General features: G+C 36.0%; 1 protein-coding gene across 8 annotated transcripts in view; it reads right to left on the bottom strand.

Moving 5' to 3' along the window:
- The window catches only part of NAV3 (neuron navigator 3), a 1,126,484-nt gene that overhangs the window by 451,485 nt on the left and 655,616 nt on the right, over positions 1-19,383 (bottom strand). For 7 of the 8 annotated variants that reach the window (XM_074226477.1, XM_074226479.1, XM_074226478.1 and 4 more), the window contains exon 1: positions 1,450-1,919. The exons of the other annotated variant lie outside the window; for it this stretch is intronic. In XM_074226477.1, coding sequence (XP_074082578.1) covers positions 1,450-1,692 — 243 coding nt within the window. In that variant the 5' untranslated portion in view covers positions 1,693-1,919. Of the gene's footprint in view, positions 1-1,449; positions 1,920-19,383 lie in introns of those variants that run through there. 8 annotated transcript variants of the gene reach the window in all.

Below are 19,383 nucleotides of genomic sequence, written 5' to 3'. Positions count from 1 at the left end.
AGCCTCAGACACTTAAGAATTACCTAGCTGTGTGGCCTTGGGTAAGCCAATTAACTCCATTGTCTTGCAAAAATAAAACACTAAAAAAAGAGTGAAACAAATGTAAAAGAACAATAGCAAGGATATAAAAATCAAAACATAGGGAAATATAGTAAACAGGATTATTGTTCTCATTGATCAATCACATCTGACTCTTCTTGCCTCCAGTTTGAGGTTTTCTTAGCAAAAATAATGGAATGGTTTTTCATTTCCTTGTCTAGTTCATTTTACCAATGAGGAAACTGAGTCAAATAGGGTTAAGTGACTTGAGCAGGGTCACAATTAGTAAGGGTCAGGTTTGAACTCAGGAAGAAGTGTCTGCAAGACTCCACGCCTGATACTCTATTCACTAGTTCACATAGTCACCTATTTGATGTCCTACAGTGTCAAAATATATCACAATGGGGCTTATCCAAGTCTAGAAATTTCATCTAACTAGAAATATGATAAATGAGACCATACAATCTATGCAGTTTGCCTGTGACATAACTATGATTGCTATTATATATCTGAAGTATACTAGTACATAACAGAAACCAGTACAAACAAATCAGGACTTTTCTGTACAAGCTAGAATCAATCAAATAACTGGAAGCCAGATGAATGATCATGAGAACTCCTAATATAAAAAAATAGTGAAAGTTCAGACAAAATCTTCTGGAAACTGATCTATAATATCAAATAAAGAATGTTTAACTTAAAGAACCCATCTATCCAAGTTAAAATTATTTAATTTGCTTTAAGAAAAAATCTTTTTATATTGATAGAATCTTAATTTCCAATATTATTCCAACACTCCCTTCCAACCCACCACCAGAGTGCCTTCCCTTAATGCAGAGACTGCAAAGAAAGAAAGACAGATGGGGGAAAATATTCAGCAAAACTAAGCTAGTAATTTACAAAGTCTAACAGTATTCGTCATATTCTGTACTTGTCCCCCACCTCTGCAAAAATGAGAAAGGCATATTTTCTCAGTTCCTGTTTAGGATCACTATAAATACAAGTTTTTGGACAAGAGACGCAGCTTTTCTTTTTGTGCATTATTTGAGATAAGGACCTATTTCTACAGGAGAACTAAAAGATGAGAATTCTTTGACTATTTCAAATGTAGTAACAATCAAAAAGATCATTCTGCCACCCTCAGGCTCAATCCCTGATTTTGCAGGATGCCCAGCCATTTATATATAAAAAAGATGCAGATTCATAGAACTATAGTCACAACTTAATCAAGAAATATCCTCTGTTAGTACACAGAAAACCTAGGACTCTTGCTGAACTTGTCAAGTATCCAATAAGCCTTCTGGCTTAGACACGTGCTCCCTAGCTCCTCTTCTCCCCATTTCTCAACACTCCAGATAAATGAATTCACAGTTTAACCATTGAGGGCTATAGGCAACTTTCATCACTGACCTTGCTGTCTTCAGTCTCCTTGGTTTTTCCTGGGAGAGTTTTATTCTCCCCCAAATCACAGGTTGACTTTAACGTTAGTTGACAAGCAAGCATGGAACTCTCGGCTCCAGAAAGTTCCAAAGATCTTGAAGTATACTGATGTGACCCAGTGGTGGCAAGATTTGGAATCGGAAGGGCTGTATGAACAGGCTTTGACCCAACAGCTGGCTGTCTTAGCTTTGAGGCAACCCCAAGAACAGGCATGGCTTCTATAAAAATAGAGATTTGCTGCCAAAGAAAATGCTTCTAACCTCAGTCTGGAAGGCTCCAACTTTAGTATTTCCAGAAAAAAAAAGATTCCTTAAATCAAAATCAAAGTAGTAGTCATCTTGAAAAATTTTTTTGCAGCTAATAATATTACAAGTTGCAGGAAGAGGCAAAGCTTTCCTTCATTTTAAGCTTGCTCTCTCTCTCTCTCTCTCTCTCTCTCTCTCTCCTCTCTCTCTCTCTCTCTCTCTTTCTCCCCCTCTCCTTCTCTCCTTTCCTCCTTCTTCCTCTCTCTTTCTCTCTCTCTTCTTCTCCTTCTCTCTCTCTCCTTCCCTTTTTCTCCTTCCTCCTCTCCTTCCCTCCTCTTCTTCTCCTTCTTTCTCTTCTCTCTCTCTCTCTCTCTCTCTCTCTCTCTCTCTCTCTCTCTCTCTCTCTCTCTCTCTCTCTCTCTCCCCTAAGTGAGTCAGTGGCTATATAAGACTAACCATTCCTTTGGGGCGTGAACTTCTCTGGAAGGTAACTACCACCAGGCTGCATGTCTGGGATTAAAGAACTCAGAAGTTGGCTATTTTTTTTTCCCTTCCTGCTCCAGCAACCCCAGTTCTGTGAATTAACACAGTGAAACAAGGAGGAGGAGAACAGAAAGGAAAGCCCTTTCCCCCAACTGTCAAAACAGCAAAAAGCCAACAACGCTACAAGGACAAGACCTTTTCCTGACTTCAGAAATAACCAGCCCACATTTTTAAAAAGAAAATCTTTTTTTTTGGCTTAAAAAAAATGGACAGGAATAATAGCCAAAGCAAACAGCTGCTGGAAGAGTTTTTAGCCTGAAACAATCTCAGCGATGAAGCTGTTTGTTTGATTCCCAGCTATTTTTCTCTGCTGACAGCCATGAGCTACAGTGTTTCAGCCTCTGGTCCATCCCATGAAATCAAGTTAAATTCATATAAGACTGAAGCTGGCTACAGATGCTGAAATCGTTTTCTAAGCAAAGTTTGTCTCTGCTATTAAAAAGAAATAGCAAGTGAGAACAATTTCTGGTTCTGCATTTGCTCAGTAAACTATTTTTTTGAATTTTGCCTAGTAGTTTTTTAGTTAATCTCTCTCAGCAAGCTCCTCTTCACACTTTTTCATTCTAAACATTCCAAAGGCTACATTTCCTGACAAGAATCCGAGTCCCTATTCATAAAAAAATGCATTATTGTGAGCAGTCATATCCTTTTCCTTTTAAAATGTATGCAAGGTGTGAATACAAAGAGCAAAAGCTCATTTTTTAAGAAGGATGTATAGTCAAATTCCTTTTATGTCACAAATATTGTGTTGATACCTCAACCAAGAAGAGTCAAAACAGTGAAAGAAAATTATAGATCAATTTCCTTAATGAATATTGATGAAAAATTGCAAATAAAATATTAGCAAAGATTATTATAGCAATTTATCATCAGGATAATACACTGTGACTATCTGCGATTTACATCAAGAATACAGGGCTGGTTCGATATTAGGAAAACTATTAGTATAATTGACTGTATCAGTAACAACCCATATGATTGATCTCATATGATTATGAAATCATATGGTTATCTCATTAGATGCAGAAATTTTTTTACAAAATTCAACCCCCATTTCTATTAAAGAGAACATACAAATAGAATTTTCCTTAAAACAAAAAGTAGTAGCTATATAAAATTATATAAAGCATCAGCAAGCTTTATCTGTAATGAGGATAAACTAGAAGCCTTCTCAATAAGATCAGGGATGAAAAAAAGATGCCCATTATTCAATATTGCACAAGAAATGTTATCTTTTGCAATAACAAAAGAAATTGAAGGAATTAGAATTCTTTGATGATGATAGAATACGTAGAGAATCAATTAAAAGCTACTTGAAATATTTAACAATTTTAGCAAAGTTGGAGGATATAAAGACATAAATCTGAATCAGCATTTCTATGTATTATCAACAAAACTCAGCAGCAAGAGATGGAAAAAAATTATTTAGAATAACTATAGACATTATAAAATATTAAGCAGTTCATTTGCCAAGACAAGCCTAAGCCTATATGAACACTAGTAAACACTTCACATCTAAACATTTTTGAAAATGTCAGTTGTTCATGGGTAGGTTGAACCAATATAATAAGGATGAAAATTCTACCTACATTAGTTTACTGATTCAGTGCCATACCAATCAAAATTATTGGTTATTTGTCATACCAATAATTATTTTAGAAAGTCAGAAAAATAATAGCAAAATTCATCTGGAAGAACAAGAATATCAAGGGAATTAAATGAAAAAAATGAAAAGGAAGATACTTAGATGTAACAGATCTAAAACTATATTATAAAGCTGCAATCAATGAAACTAGTTGGAATTGGCTAATAAATACAGTGGTGAATTAGTGGAATTGCATAGCTACAGAAGACACCAGTAAATGACTATAATAATCTATTATTTGATAAATGCAAAATGTCTGACTTTTGAAATAAGAGCTCATTATTTAAGAAACACTTCTAAAAAAACTGGAAAATGGAATAGCAAAAACTAAGCACAGTCTAATAACTCACACTGTTTAGCAAGATGATGCCAAAATGGGTACATGATTTAGACATAAAGAGAGATGCCAAGCCATTTAGGAAGGTAAGGCATATAGAGAAGAGATTAATTCATGATCAAACGAGAGAGAGAGAGAGAGAAGACTGAAATGCAAAATGAATAATTTTGATTATATTAAACTAAAAAGGGTTTACAGAAATAAAACCAACACAATCAAAATTATATGAAAAACACAAAACTGGGAAACAATTTTTACAGTCAGCATTTTTGATAAAGGTTTCATTTCTAAAATATAGAGAGAATTGAATCAAGAATAACAGTCATTTCCCAATTGTTATATGATCAAAGGACATGAACAGGCAGTTTACAGATGTAGAAATTCAAGCTATCTGTAGTCATTTGAAAAAAATGTTTTAAATCACTGATTGGAGAAATTAAATTAAAGCAACTATGAGGTTACACTACACCTATACTAGATTGGCCAATATTACACAAAAGGAAAATGGGGTAAATGTTGGAGATGTGGGAAAACTGGGACATTAAGGTATTGTTGGTTGTGAACTGATCCAACCATTCTGGAGAGCAATTTGGAACTATACCCAAGGGCTATCAGACTGTGTGTACCTTTGATCCAGTACTAGTACTATTAGGTCTGTATCCCAAAGAGGTCAAGAAAAAGAGGAAAAGATTTGAACCTTGAACTCTTACATGTCTTTGTGGAACAGTGGATAGATGCTAGTCTTGGTATAAGGATGACCTGAATTCATGTCTGGTCTCACATACTTCCTAGCTGTCTGGCCCTAAGCAAATCATCTAATTGCTATCTACTTCTGTTTCTTCAACTATGAAATGAGGCTAATAGCACCTATGTTTCAAGGCTGTTAGGATCAAATGAAGTGTTTAGAGAAGTCCTGGTATGTAGTAGAAGCTATTATAAATTATATAAATATTCTTTCCTTTCTTCCTTCTTTCCTTCCTTCCCTTTTTCCTTTCTTCCTTCTTTCCTTCCTATCTTCCTTCTTTGTTTCCTTCTTTCTTTCCATTCTACCTTTTTTTTTTTTTTTAGATTTTGCAAGGCAATGAGGTTAAGTAGCTTGCCCAAGGCCACACGGCTAGGTAATTATTAAATGTCTGAGGTTAGATTTGAACCCAGGTACTCCTGACTCCAAGGCCAGTGCTCTATCTACTGTGCCACCTAGCCGCCCCTTTCTTCCTTCTTTCTTTATTTCCTTCTTTTCTTCCATCCTTCCTTTCATCTTTCCTTTCTTCATTCCTTCTTCTTTTGTTCCTTTCTTCCATTCATCTTTCCTCCTTCTTTCCTTCCTTTCCTTCCTTCCTTCTTCCTTCTCTCCTTCCTTTAGAAATCTTAATTTCAGCATATCCAATCCTGAACTCATTATCTCCCCCCCAAAACCATGCTCCCTTCCAAACATCTTTATTACTATTGACTAGTAGACACTCCATCTGCTGATTCTGGACATTTCCACTGACTTTCTGACAAGTCAGAAATATTCTCTCTCTGCTCATTTTTGACTCCTGCTTTCCTTGACTTTGACTCAAGTTCCAGATAAGATTCCCACATTCTACAAACTTTTCAAATCCCTCTTAAATCTAATGCTTTTCCTCTATTGACTATTTCCAGTCTCTCCTTATAAAGCTTGTTTGTCCCTAATTTTAAGCATGTTGTCTCCTTCATTGGAATGTGAGCTTCTTGAGGGCAGGGACTGTCTTCTGCCCATTACTGCAATCTCAGGATTTACCACAAAACCTAGCACATAATAGATTAACTAATAAATGGTCATTCATTGAGTGACTCCAAGACTTTTATATCCTGATGAAGTCACAAAGTAGCACATGCACAGAAGAAGCTTCGAGATAAATATTATGTACTGTGATTTCATTAGTGAATAAAAACCTTGATGAGGAAACTTTCTATTGAAGTACAATTGGTAATTAATATTAGAAGATAATTGTTTAGAATATAATATATATGAGATATGTTCTATATGATAGAACAATAATTAATAAATCAAAGAATTTTCCAATGATAAAATCAGGGAGAAGAACTCTCATCCTGAATTCAGTGAACCAGGGTTCAAATCCCACTTTAACATTTATTACCCATGTGTTTTTGAGAAAGCCACTTAATCTTTGGACCCTCATTTCTACATCGATAAATGGAAAGATTTAAAAAAAAAGATGGGTGATCTCCTGTAGAAGATTTGGGGACAAAGATAGGAGTCACATAGGATGAAAAGGTTTTGGGTAGACTAAAATCTGGGTCATTGGAGACAGCACTTTTATCACATTTTGAATGTTTCTCTATCCCCTAGTAGTACCATTCCTTTCATTCCAGTATAGGGATATAGATGCTGACTATTGAAACATTATCAATTTGGAAATGATTATATTCTCCCAAGGAGCCAGAGAGTACACAAACTCTGACTTTATCACAAATCAAGATAAAGTAGGCAACAGAGAAAAGTTCAACCCAGTGTCTTCTGTGTGGATCTGATTAACACTCAGTAATGTAATCCTTAATATCTGGTTGTCTATTTTAGAGAGAGAGAGAGAGAGAGAAGAGAGAATAATCATTAAAAAAAGTAAAAGACCAGAAATGAGAAGCAAGTTTGAGGGAAAGTGAAAAGTATAGTCAAATTTATATCTTAGCTATATAGGCTGTCCTGCAGGCTTCCTTGTAATTCACTACTGATGTAGTTAATTGAGCTAATAAAATTTCACAAATATAGGAGGACTCTTTGCCATAAACTAAAATGCAAATCACATGTGTTATACTTTCAAATGGCATTGCTTTCTAAAACTCTTCCTTTTTGGGGCCTCAGCACCCAGAATGCAAGATATGAACATCTGGAAGATGGTTCATATTTGATTAAAAAGGAAAATGAATTAAACAAAACTTTTACTCAGCTTTATGAAGAAAACTAATGTTTGACCTAGACACTGGGCCTCATGTTTTAAAAGGAATTCTTAAATATATATACATATACATATATATATATATACATACGTGTGTGTGTAAATATACATGCATGTTTGCATAAATATATGCAAGCATGTATCTATGTAGTTCAAGTATGGAATCATAGAGAGCTATAACCAAGAAATCATTAATCCATTTCCTTTTATACTAATACAATTTATTTTGACCTGCATAAATATAATTTATGATCAATGTGTAGGTAAAGAATGTGTGTGAGTCTATGTAGATGAGTTATGTGTGTAAATGTGCATATGTGTGCATGAATTATTAGTGTGAGTTATATGTTCATATGAGCATGTGTATCTATTTCAGCTGTTCAATCATTTTTCAGTCATGTCCAACTCTTCATGATCCTACTTGGTGTTTTCTTGGCAAAGATACTAAAGGAGTTTGTTATTTTGCAGATAAGAAAACTGAGGCAAACTGTATTAAGTGACTTGTCCAGAGTCACATAGCTAGTGAGACCAAATTTGAACTCAGGAAGATAAATCTTCCTAATTCTAATCTCCTCTTAAATTATCTAGACAATTATAGTTTGGGACCATATTAGCCATAGAAAATTATAATATTTATATAATATAATAATTAATAATAATAATAATAAAGACAGTTTCACTCCATAAAGCATGGTCCTTCTCCCAAACCCCTTCTCTCAAAGCTAATATAGGGACATTTGTGGATGTATCTTTTTTGATTGTATCCTCTTTACACATCAAAAACATTAATTATTTTAATATTTCCTATACTAGCAGATACTTTATATTTTTCTTCCTTTTGACTTTATTCTAATATTTCTTATTGTCTCATGAAGTCATTTAGGGATGATTTCTATCTTTTGTCCTAGGCTATTTATTTTCCTTTGAACTTTATTTTTCCCTCAGAATTATCATTTAATTTATAGTTCCATTTTTATATCTTGCTTCTTTTTTTTGTTTAGCCAAATTCCTAGTTCTTGTGGCCAAGTCTTTTTTTTTTTTATCTGAGGTTCTGCTGGTAGCTAAAATAGGGTTGCTCCTGGATTAATCCCTTAAACCACAGTATTTTATTATATTTTACCTTTATTATATTCAGAGGTTTTTTTGTTTTGTTTTGTTTGCTCCTATTTTCAACATCAGTTCTTGGTTTGGGATTTATGCTTTAGCTAGCCCTTTCTAGTTCTCTTGGGGCAGAAGGGAAGAGGCATTTATTAAATTCCTACCACTGCTTATCAGGTAGTATGCTAAGAGATTTACAAATATCTGATTCTTACACCAACTATGGCTTTATTAAAGTAACCAAATGTCTAATTCTCTAATCACTAGAAAGCATAAATTGATAAATGGGATTCCCATCGCCCCTACTTAGAACAAAACCTCTGACAATGCAGTGGGTTCAGTGCCATTCATCTTAACTTTACATCATGGGGTCTACTTTATTTTCTGATGATATCCCAGAGATAACAGGAAATCCATAGCCCATCTATGGCTCTCATATGACTGAGACCTAATATTTTTAATCATATATATGTCCTTGATGTATTTTTAATATATATATATATATAAAATGTCTTTAACATATTTTTATCTTTTTAATCATATATACGTCTTTGATGACATCTTTTACTCCAATTATACTTCGGAGCAATGTGTAGTAGCCTACCTTTATGTACCATGCATCTCTCCATTGCCTTCTGCGTGACACTCACTTTTCTCTGGAAATTATAGCTTTTCATAAATCATAAGGATGCAAACAAGAATTATAAAAAATTAGCAAGAATGGCTTATGTTCCAAAATGTGCATAATGTTGTCCTTAATTTTCAAAGGACCAGTATATCAGAGAGGTGATGACATGGCAAGCATGTGAATTGGATTTGAGTGAGGGGGTGCTGTGCTAAGTCACCAGCCTTACTTTCTCCTCCAGAGCCATCTGGGTCTAGTGGCCAGATGTGAATCAGCCTGACTGGAGATGACCCTGGATGCATAAATATGAAAGCATGGAACATAACGCACAAGGTAAACCAAATTAGGTATGGTGTGCATGTATGTATGCCTTTTGTTTTAGGAATATTCTGAATTGTGCATCAAAAATGGTTAAAGTTAGAGATATTATAAAAAGCAGGGTAGCCCTTTGTATTTTCTTTCTCCCTCTTATCAAAGATAACTTAGGATTATTTACTTAACAAATTTGTTCTTCTTAGAGTTGTACTTTAAATACATAATTCAGGTTTATTAATTTTTTTTTATCACGATGTAAGTAAGCTCACAGACACAGAGGTGAAAAGTTCCATTAGATTGTCAACTATTTGAGAACTATCTTTTACCCTTCTCTGTATCTTAAGCACTTAGACAGTATCCAGGATCTAATAGCTAATAACATGCTTGTTAGCTGACTTTTGTCTGACTGGTCCTCAGAAGATAGCCCAATCTTTGGCCAAAATTCCCTTCTGCAATATACCCAAATAATGGCCACCAAACAGAGCTCTTTGATCCACCTGGATGGAACATTGCAAAAATACTATTCATTTTCTTGAAAATTTCTATGAATGTGTTTTCAAAATTGTATTCAATAATGTAAAAAGTAAGCTCTTTGGAAGCAAGAACTGTTCCACTTGTTTCTTTGCATTCTTAGATCCTGGAATAGCTTCATGTATGTCCACAACTATGATGTCCACAGTGTGAAGAACTCTGGCATCCCAGGAGGCTTCTTCTAACAGCATAGATTCATAGATTATCATTTCTTTCTTTTTTATTTTTATTTTTTTAGGTTTTTGCAAGGCAAACAGGGTTAAGTGGCTTGCCCAAGGCCACACAGCTAGGTAATTATTAAGTGTCTGAGACCGGATTTGAACCCAGGTACTCCTGACTCCAGGGCCGATGCTTTATCCACTACGCCACCTAGCCGCCCCTGATCATTTATTTCTAGTCTTAGATGGGTATACAGACCACCAGCTCAATCATCAAACATTTATTAAGTAACTAATATAATTAGGATATTGTTCTGAGGAGTCAAAGAAATGCAAAAACAGTCCCTACTGTCAAGATTACTTCTAATGAAAGAGATTAAATGGTTTGCCCATGATTAAATAAACAGTTTGGATAGTGTGGGGCCTAGAGTCAGGAAGTCAGACTCATCTTAGTGATTTCAAATCTGACCTCAGACCCACAGTAGCTGTGTGACCCTGAATAAATCAATTCACCTGGTTGCCTCAGTTTCCTCATCATGGAGAAGAAAATGGCAAACCACTCCAGGGTGTTTATGGGAAAAAATACCAAATGAGATCACAAAGAGTAAGACATGATTGAAATGACACAGCAATGATCTATGACAAAGAAATGACTTGAGCCCTGGGGTTTATCTGACTCCATTGAACCATTCTACCTTTGCTATGCTAATAGTAGGCACTTAATACATGTTTACTGAATTGATCTGTTGAATATGATCACAAGTTTTCTGAAGCATTACACTTAATATCCACCACAATTTTTTCAATATTTTGGATGACCAATGTGATCTTTCCCTTTTCTGTTTCAGTTTTATCACAGGTGATTTTGAGCTTTCTGAAGGAAATGAAAAAAAAAATTACAAAAAAGAATATTTTTCAAATAATCAGTTAAAAATCAATTTGCTTCTCAGATATTTTAACGGAAAGATAAAAAGGACCACTCCTTTGTCCCATTAAATAAGTCATGTCAAGTTTTAGACAGAGCTGATATTCCTGCCATTCTAAAAGACCACCCATGAAAAGAATCCAAGCCTATGGCCTCACAGAGGTGGTCTTTGCAAGGTCACACAATATTTTACTAGGAACCTTGGGGATCTTTAAAAGCAGCTGCAGAAGAGAGAGAAAAGTATAGTCAAGGTGGTCCATCATTCAACTTTGGGGAATTAGAATGCCATCAAGGATTGCAAAGGTCTGTACAGGGGAAAGTAATCCCAACCCTCTTAATTCTTACTCAGCAAAAGCTAAGTTGAAGTTTACGTGCCTCTGCACATATAATTAAGAGAACACTTTAAGGAGAAACAAATGAAAAGTTCCAACTACTTAACTGAGGCCAACAGAAATGATCCAGCCATTTATTTATCACAAACTGGGTAAACAGATCAACCCACTGACCAGATCACATGGACAGCTGGTAAAACTCAATGAAAAGAGAAACTTCCTTTTGTAGTAGAGAGAAGGAAACATTTTACAGAAAGAAATAAAAGGAAAAAATAAGGAAGGAAAAGACAAAACAAAATAATTCATCCTTTCCCAACAGATGGCAAACTCATGAGACACAAAACTTCGTATTTTAAAAATAAGCAAGTCTCTAACGTATCTATAGACAACCTTTAAAAGTCTGAGTGACCCTCTATACACTTGAAATGTTCATCTTCCTTTCTCTCTGCTTCCCCCTAGAACATGCTCTTTTCTGATTCTTTTTTCCAGACCTTTTTTCCTGATCTTCCAAATTTCTCCCCCTTCATTGCAAACTGACTCACTTAACCAGAAGCTAAAAGGCCTAAAAGCCAAGAATTCTTTCCCTTTCCCTTCCTCCCTCTTTATCAATCCCAAAGAATCACTTGTGGGGCAACTTGGTGATATGGTAGTTAGAGCATTGGCCCTGGAGTCAGGAGTCCCTGAGTTCAAATTTGGCCTCACACACTCAATAATTACCTAGCTGTGTGGCCTGGGGCAAGTAGCTGATGCAGGAGGAAGATAAAGAGAATAGAAATTGGGTGGAGATGTAAATTGACTGCCACCTACTCTTGAGATATAAATTGATTTAGAAGTAAGAGAATTTGTAATCTCCTCAAATTGGGTGGAGATCCCCATTGCCACAGATCCTTAGGCTTTACCTTCTACCTAATTCCTGGTCCAATAAGAGAAAAGGAGTTCCCCTTTTGCCTTCTGGATGAGAGGCAAGACACAAAAACCTGGGTTGAACTCCAGTTCAGGGCCACAGCCCTCTGACCATGGTCCAGCCGAGGCTGCTTGGCTATTCTTTTATCTCTCTCTCTTCTCTCTCCCCCATCCCTTCCTATGTCTTGTAACCTTTTTTTTTTTTTAATAATTTTTTGTTTTATTTCAACCCTTGCCTTCTGGAATCTGAATGATTCCTCATAGGCAGAACTGAACTCAAGTAGCCAGCAGCTACAACTTAACCCCATTACCTTGCAAAAACAACAAAAAAAGATCACTTGAGAAATTACTTGCTGAAAATGGGTGTGAACAAGAGAGACTGGCATCCCAGGAGGCTTCTCTGACATTTTCTTTGATTATTGTTTTTCTAATCCATATATTGCTTTTAAGTGTATCTCTCCCCTCCTCCCCTTCTTTCTACTTACAATTCATGGAATCTGAAAAGAGCTGGGCCAACAGACATCCTGCTGAAATGGCAAGATGAATTTCTTCAGAGTTACAGTGAATGTTAATCAGTGGGAAAAGTTGAAGGAGATTGTCTCCAATTTATTCCTATTATGGCATGTACAGCAAGAACTTCTTCTGTTTAACATTGCTTAAGATTCAAACTGAGATGAAAGTGTTTTTCCATCCCTACTCCAATATTGATGGAGGGGAAAAATGAAGAGAATTGTGAAAGTAGAAACTGAGTGGAGATGTCAATTGACTACCACCTACTCTTGAGATGTAAATTGAGTAGAAGTAGAGAATTATAATTGTAACTGAAACAATTTGTAATCTCAAATTGGGTGATTCATTGTTCAATGTAAAATTTGTATCCTGATATCCTTCGGCTTTACCCTCTACCTAATTCTTGGTCCACTAAGAGAAAGGGAATTCACCTTTTGCCTTCTGGATGAGAGGCAAGACACAAAAAACCTGGGTTGGACTCCTGCTCAGGGCCACGGTCTTCTCTGACCTGTGGCTGCTTGACTGTTCTTTTTCTCTCTCCCCCTAACCCTTCCTATGTCCTGTAAGCTTTTAAATAAATTTTTGTTTTATTTACACCCTTGCTTTCCCAAGTCTGAATAATGATTCCTCATAGGCAGAACCAAACTGAACTCAAGTAGCTAGCAGTTACTATATCATGAGATAAAATATCAGAAGTCTCACTTTTATTTGCTGTGGTGAAAATGTGACAGAGAACCTTGGGTAAGGGGAAAAGGTTAACTTTTGGAACCAAAGAGACCAAGGTTAAAATTTCTGCTCTGGTACATTCTAGATCTGTGACCTTGGGCCAGTCAGCTCACCTCTCAATATTCGAAGAAACCATCCCAGACCAGAAGGTATAGGCATGCTTTAGATCTGCCTCACTAGAGAGATTCCTCACATTCCCATATCTCAAATCAGACCTTCTAACCCCCCGCCTCCCTCACAAAGCAAGTTTAATGCATTTGTTTTGTAAAGAAAACAGTTTATCTTATCCCTCCACCACATTTCCCTAAGGAGTTTTTGCTCTTTGTATTTGAAGTGGGGTAGGATGTAGAAAGAAATTAGAGTTCTATCTAGATACAATATCTAAAATGTTAGACTGTTTTCTTTGAGAAATAGTGCATTGCAACTTTTCTTTTTTCTTTTTGGGAATGAACTGGAAAGATAACAACCACCTTGAAGGAAATGAGAGTAAAGAGGAATTTGCTGATAACCTGCCATCATGTAGCTGGCACAGGGGTAAACCAGTGTTTGAGAAACTCTGGCTCAAAGGAATGAACCTTGGCTCCTACTCCTCACTCTTAGTCAACTGTTAGTCCCAAGGAAGAGTGTTTAGAACTGAGAATTATACTGGTATTTACTTCAGAACTAAAGTGGAGGGGAGAAAAAGAAAACATCACTACTAAACATCTCCATAAGTTTTCTATTCAACTTATAAAATAATAATAATAATACAACAAAACCGCCCAGAAACATCTGTTGCAGTCATGAATAGTTTCAACTATTTTTCAGGAGCAAGTAGCAACAGCAGCAAACCAAAAGAAAAAATAAAATAAAATAAAACAAAAACAAAACTTTGAGGTCATTCACCTCTAAAATCTCTAACCAATTCGCCCAGTCAAAAGAAATTAACTGTGGCAAGTTTCGGAGGTAACAGAGAAAACTTGCACAACCAAAATGAGAAAGACAAAAATTTCATTAGATTTGGGCGTAATGGAAAGGGTATTCAACTTGGAGACCAAGTGTGGGTTTAAATCCAAGTTTTGGTACATTCTTGGTCTGATCTTGTCCTATCCAGACTTTATTTTTCTACTCAAAAAGTAGAGATATTGAACTAGAAAAAATAAATATAGGACTTGATAAATTTTTAAGCTTCTTCCTTTTCATATTCCCTTGACACCAATGTCTGTGATTATTGCCAACTCTCTAATTTTGAAATATTCAAATCATTTATAAGTAAACACATTTTGTCTTTACTTAATCCTATCAAAGTTTGAGAGCAAAGAAGAGTCTTAGAGTTCATGTAGAATGGGAAATCCTGTTATTTTAAGAAACTGAGGCCCAGAGACATGTAAGCAACTTACCCAAGGTCCCATAAAAAAAGGAAGCAACAAAAACCATGATTCAGATCCCATTCCTGATTAGGCTTAGCTTGCTTAAATTCCTTGTTTTTTTTGAAAACTCTGCAAGTCATAACTTCTGAGAAAATTTTTACAACCCTCAACCCTAGCTACTAGTGCTCTTTGTACCTCCCAAAAGATTTCCCAAGTTTAATTTTGCATTTATCTTGTATATCCCTAGTTAGAGGCAAATGGTCTATCTTCCCCAATAGAATGAAAACTCTGTGAGGGATGTTTTATTTTTGTTGTTGATTTGTTTGCTTGTTTTGTTTTGCTTTTCCTCTCCTAACAACCTAGCAAAGTGAATTCCTGAAATATAGTCAGCCACACTGGTGAGAATGAAAATGCAAACCTATAGTTCAATGCTCTACATCCACAAGTTCAAAAGGGGGAAGGAAAAAAGTAGCAAGATTCATGGTTCCTAAAAGCAGCTGTTCTGGATACAGCAAGTGGGGTATATCAATCTGAATGGAAGTGAGACGGACTCATTTTACCAATGGGGCAGACAAACTGCAAAACCATGCCCATTTATCTATCCAGTCAAACAAAGTCTTGCCTTCCTGGAAGGTTCCTCACTCCTCCATATACATCTGGAGACTGGTATACTGTTTAAACTTTCCACTTATACATAGTTTTTTATAGCTTCTGTATCATCATCATCTCTCTCACATTCTCTCACACTCTCACATTCTCTCTCTCTCTCTCTCTCTCTCTCTCTCTCTCTCTCTCTCTCTTTCTCTTCTCTTCTCTTCTCTTCTCTTCTCTTCTTTCTCTCTTTCTCTCTGTCTCTCTGTCTCTCTCTCTCTCTCTCTCTCTCTCTCACACACACACACACACACACACACACACAGAAACTTACACAGACAAATTCCTAATTCTATAGCAGTTAGGTATGTAGCAGATGCTTAAAAATCATTTGCTGAATTAAATTGTTGAGTTTCCCATTTTCACTCAATTGAAAAATATTCTCTAAATCCAGTAGTTTTCTCTTGATATCTGACAGAAAAGTTTATGGCTGTCAGAGTCAAGTAAGTCAAAATCTGAAAACTGGAAATGTAATGAACTGTTGGTCTCATTCAGTCCTCCACATGTTTTCCTCTTTAGAGACAAACAGCTTGATAATAATGTGAATGCCTGCAAAGTCTCTGTTGCTGCTCTAGACCAGGTGCAGAAGGGCTGTCCTCAACAGCAGGATTAACATTTAAATGAAGTCATTGAAGCCACAGGACCTCAGCATTCACATACACCGCTGCCAAATACCTTCACTTTCTGTAAAGACAGAGAGCAAGCTATCAAGAAATAAGAAAGGAAGGAAGGAAGGAAGGAAGGAAGGAAGGAAGGAAGGAAGGGGGAGGGGGGAAGAAATAAAGAAAAATGCTGTGCATTTTGAATAAACTGAACAAATCATATGATTTTCTATTTCTAAAGCTATAGAATGAACTTTTCTACTACTAGAAGTTAAAATAAATAACCAAATATATATATATATGTATATATATATATATATATATATATAAATCAACAATTTTGGTATTAGCAAAAATCTGACAGAAAAGGAGATATTTTTAATAAAGCAAAGGCAAGATACATTTTGATAGCTTGTTAAGACAATATGAACAATTCAGAGAAATTTTTAAAATCATATTTGAATTGACCTAAAAAACACTAACAAAATAATATTACAAAAGGATTAAACAATTCAAAGGAAAAGAACAAAAATAATGAACAAAACTGCCCCATCCCCAAGTATTATTCTAAATGCTCTATTCTTCTTTATCTATTATTTCACTTAGTGATCTCCTGAACATTTATGGATTCCATTATTGTCTCAATGCTAATGATACCCAGATCTACTTATCCAGCCCTACCTCTCCCCAGACCTCAAATCTCATATGCTTAACTACCTATTGAATGTCTCAAACTGAATGTCCTGAACATCTCACTCAACTATTGCTCCCTCATTCCATTGACACTGTCAATCCTAACTGTTAAATATCTCATGTATATGAGCTTATCATTATGGCAATAATCAGGAGCCAAAATTGATTTATTGAATAGGAAGAGGTGAGAGGATGGACTATTTGGATCCTTGGCTTTAGGAAAGTGAATTTATTTGTAAATGTCCTTCAATAGAGGAATGGCTTAGCAAATTGTGGTATATGTATGTCATGGAACACTATTGTTCTATTAGAAACCAGGGAGGGATGGGAATTCAGGGAAGTCTGGAGGGATTTGCATGAACTGTTGCTGAGTGAGATGAGCAGAACCAGAAAAACATTGTACACCCAAACAGCAACATGGGGGTGATGACCAACCTTGATGGACTCACTCATTCCATCAGTGCAACAATCAGGGACAATTTGGGGCTGTCTGCAATGGAGAATGCCATCTGTATCCAGAGAAAGAACTGTGGAGTTTGAACAAAGACCAAAGACTATTACCTTTAATTTTAAAAAAAAAAACAGATATCTTATTATATAATTTCACTATCTCTTATACTTTATTTTTTTCCCCTTAAGGATATGATTTCTCTCTCATCACATTCAACTTGGATCAATGTATACCATGGAAATAATGTAAAGACTAACAGAATGCCTTCTGTGAGGGGTGGGGGGAGGGCAGCAAGATTGGGGGGGAAATTGTAAAACCAAAATAAATAAAATCTTTCTAAGAAAAAAAGAAAATGAATTTAATGGGAAGAGAATGGATCTCAGTTGGAAGAGTCTTGAGTCAGAGAGTCCAAAGAGAGGACTACTAAGTAATCCAAGGATAAAATTATTTGAACAGTATCAGAAGAAAGAAGGGATTATAAACATGGCAGTGGCAGTGATCTTCTGTTTGCAAATGACCATGCACTCAATGCAGCTTCTGAAACTGAGACGCAACAAAGTATGGATCAATGCTCTGGTAATTGTGCTCATTTTTGGTCTAAATTAACACCAAGAAAACACAGGCACTCTATCAGCTGGCCTCACACCATCCATATGTGAAACCACTGATTAGAGCAAATGGAACAGTTTTGAACTCTGTTGTCAAGGTCACTCACCTTGGCAGTGTCCTTTCTAGGGAGGTACACATGGACAATGAGGCTGACACTTGCATTGCTAGAGCTAGTCAGTATTTGGGAGGCTCCAAAAGAAAGTATGGGAGAGAAGAGGTATAGACTGACAAACTGAAGGTCTTGAGAGCTATTGTGTTGACCTCATTGCTATATGCCTGTGAGACCTGGACAGTCTACCAGCATCAGGTCAGGAAACTGAATCACTTCCATTTAAATTATCTTAGGAAGGTTCTGAAGATCACCTAGCAGAAGAAGAGCTCCTTTCTCTGGATAAACTTCCTAGCATTGCAATATTTCTACAGAGAGTACAACTATGATGGGTTGGACCCATTGTAAGAATGCCAGACATTCACTTGCTAAAAAAAAAAAACCAAAAACTATTTTATGGAGAACTCACACAGGATAAGTTCACACAGGGATGTTAGAAGAAGCAATACCAAGACACCCCAAAGGTCTCAATAAAGAACTTTAGAATCTCTTGCATAACACTGAAGACACTGGCATAGCACTGCCTAGCATGGAGTGCCCTGATCAGTGAGGAGAGCTGTGTGCACTCTGTGAGGAAGGAAGAACTGAAAGCTCAAAGGAAACATGACATATGTAAGTTTAGAATACCCACCCTATTTATTTTTGCTGCATTTTGTTCTATCTTACCATCATTTCCATAAATATGTTTATGCATATATAACCCTTGCCCTCCTCCCCCAGGGGAGGTTTTCACATGGACTATTTGTGCCCAACTTATGGTAGAGCATTCCTAACTCAAATTGGACTGATCAGTCACTGTCAGACACACTGTCATTTGTCTCAAATATCATAATGTCATTTTGGTCTTCTTCGATAATAAAGGACAAGAACCCCCCCACACACACACACACGCACACACAACCACAGTGCTTAGCCCAGGGTAGCACCTAGTAGGTATTTAAAAAATGATTGACACTGAGACTTACTGATCACATAATTATAATGACTTAAAAAGAAGGATGGAATAACCTTCCTTTTTCTTTTTTTTTAAAAAGGGGTGGGTGAAAATATGTGTGTGATATTGAATATATTGTTAGTCTTGGATAATGAATTAATTTTCCTAAAATTTCCTTCTTTCCTTCTTTCCCTCCTTCCTTCCTCTTTCTTTCCTTCTCTTTCTCTTTCTCTCTTTCTCTCTCTCTCTTGCTCTCTCTCTCCTCTCTCTCTCTCTCTCTCTCTCTCTCTCTCTCTCTCTCTCTCTCTCTCTCTCCTTCTTTCCTTCCTTTCTCCTTCCCTCCTACCCTTTTTTTGTTCTTCTGGTCTTCCCTTCTTTTTTTATTCTTTGTTACCCAGAAGATTTTCTCCTAGGGGAGGAGGGCAAGAGTTATATATGCATATACATATTTATGGAAATGATGGTAAGATAGAACAAAATGCAGCAAAAATAAATTTAACTTCTTTAAAAAATAAGTACTCAGTAAACTTCTATCACATATGATCTTGTCTGAAACTCCTGCCTTCACAAAAAGTCATTCTTGAAAATATATTTCTCTCATCTTTTCTCCATTTTTTTTGTTCATAACTGAGACTGTTTTCAACTGTACAACCTCAAAGATGTTTCTGAAAACA

Source organism: Macrotis lagotis, chromosome 2 (genome assembly GCF_037893015.1).
Source record: "Macrotis lagotis isolate mMagLag1 chromosome 2, bilby.v1.9.chrom.fasta, whole genome shotgun sequence".
NCBI classification, from domain to species: domain Eukaryota; kingdom Metazoa; phylum Chordata; class Mammalia; order Peramelemorphia; family Peramelidae; genus Macrotis; species Macrotis lagotis.
The sequence above is the reverse complement of the archived record's forward strand: the minus strand, read 5'-3'. Positions and strand labels throughout refer to the sequence as shown.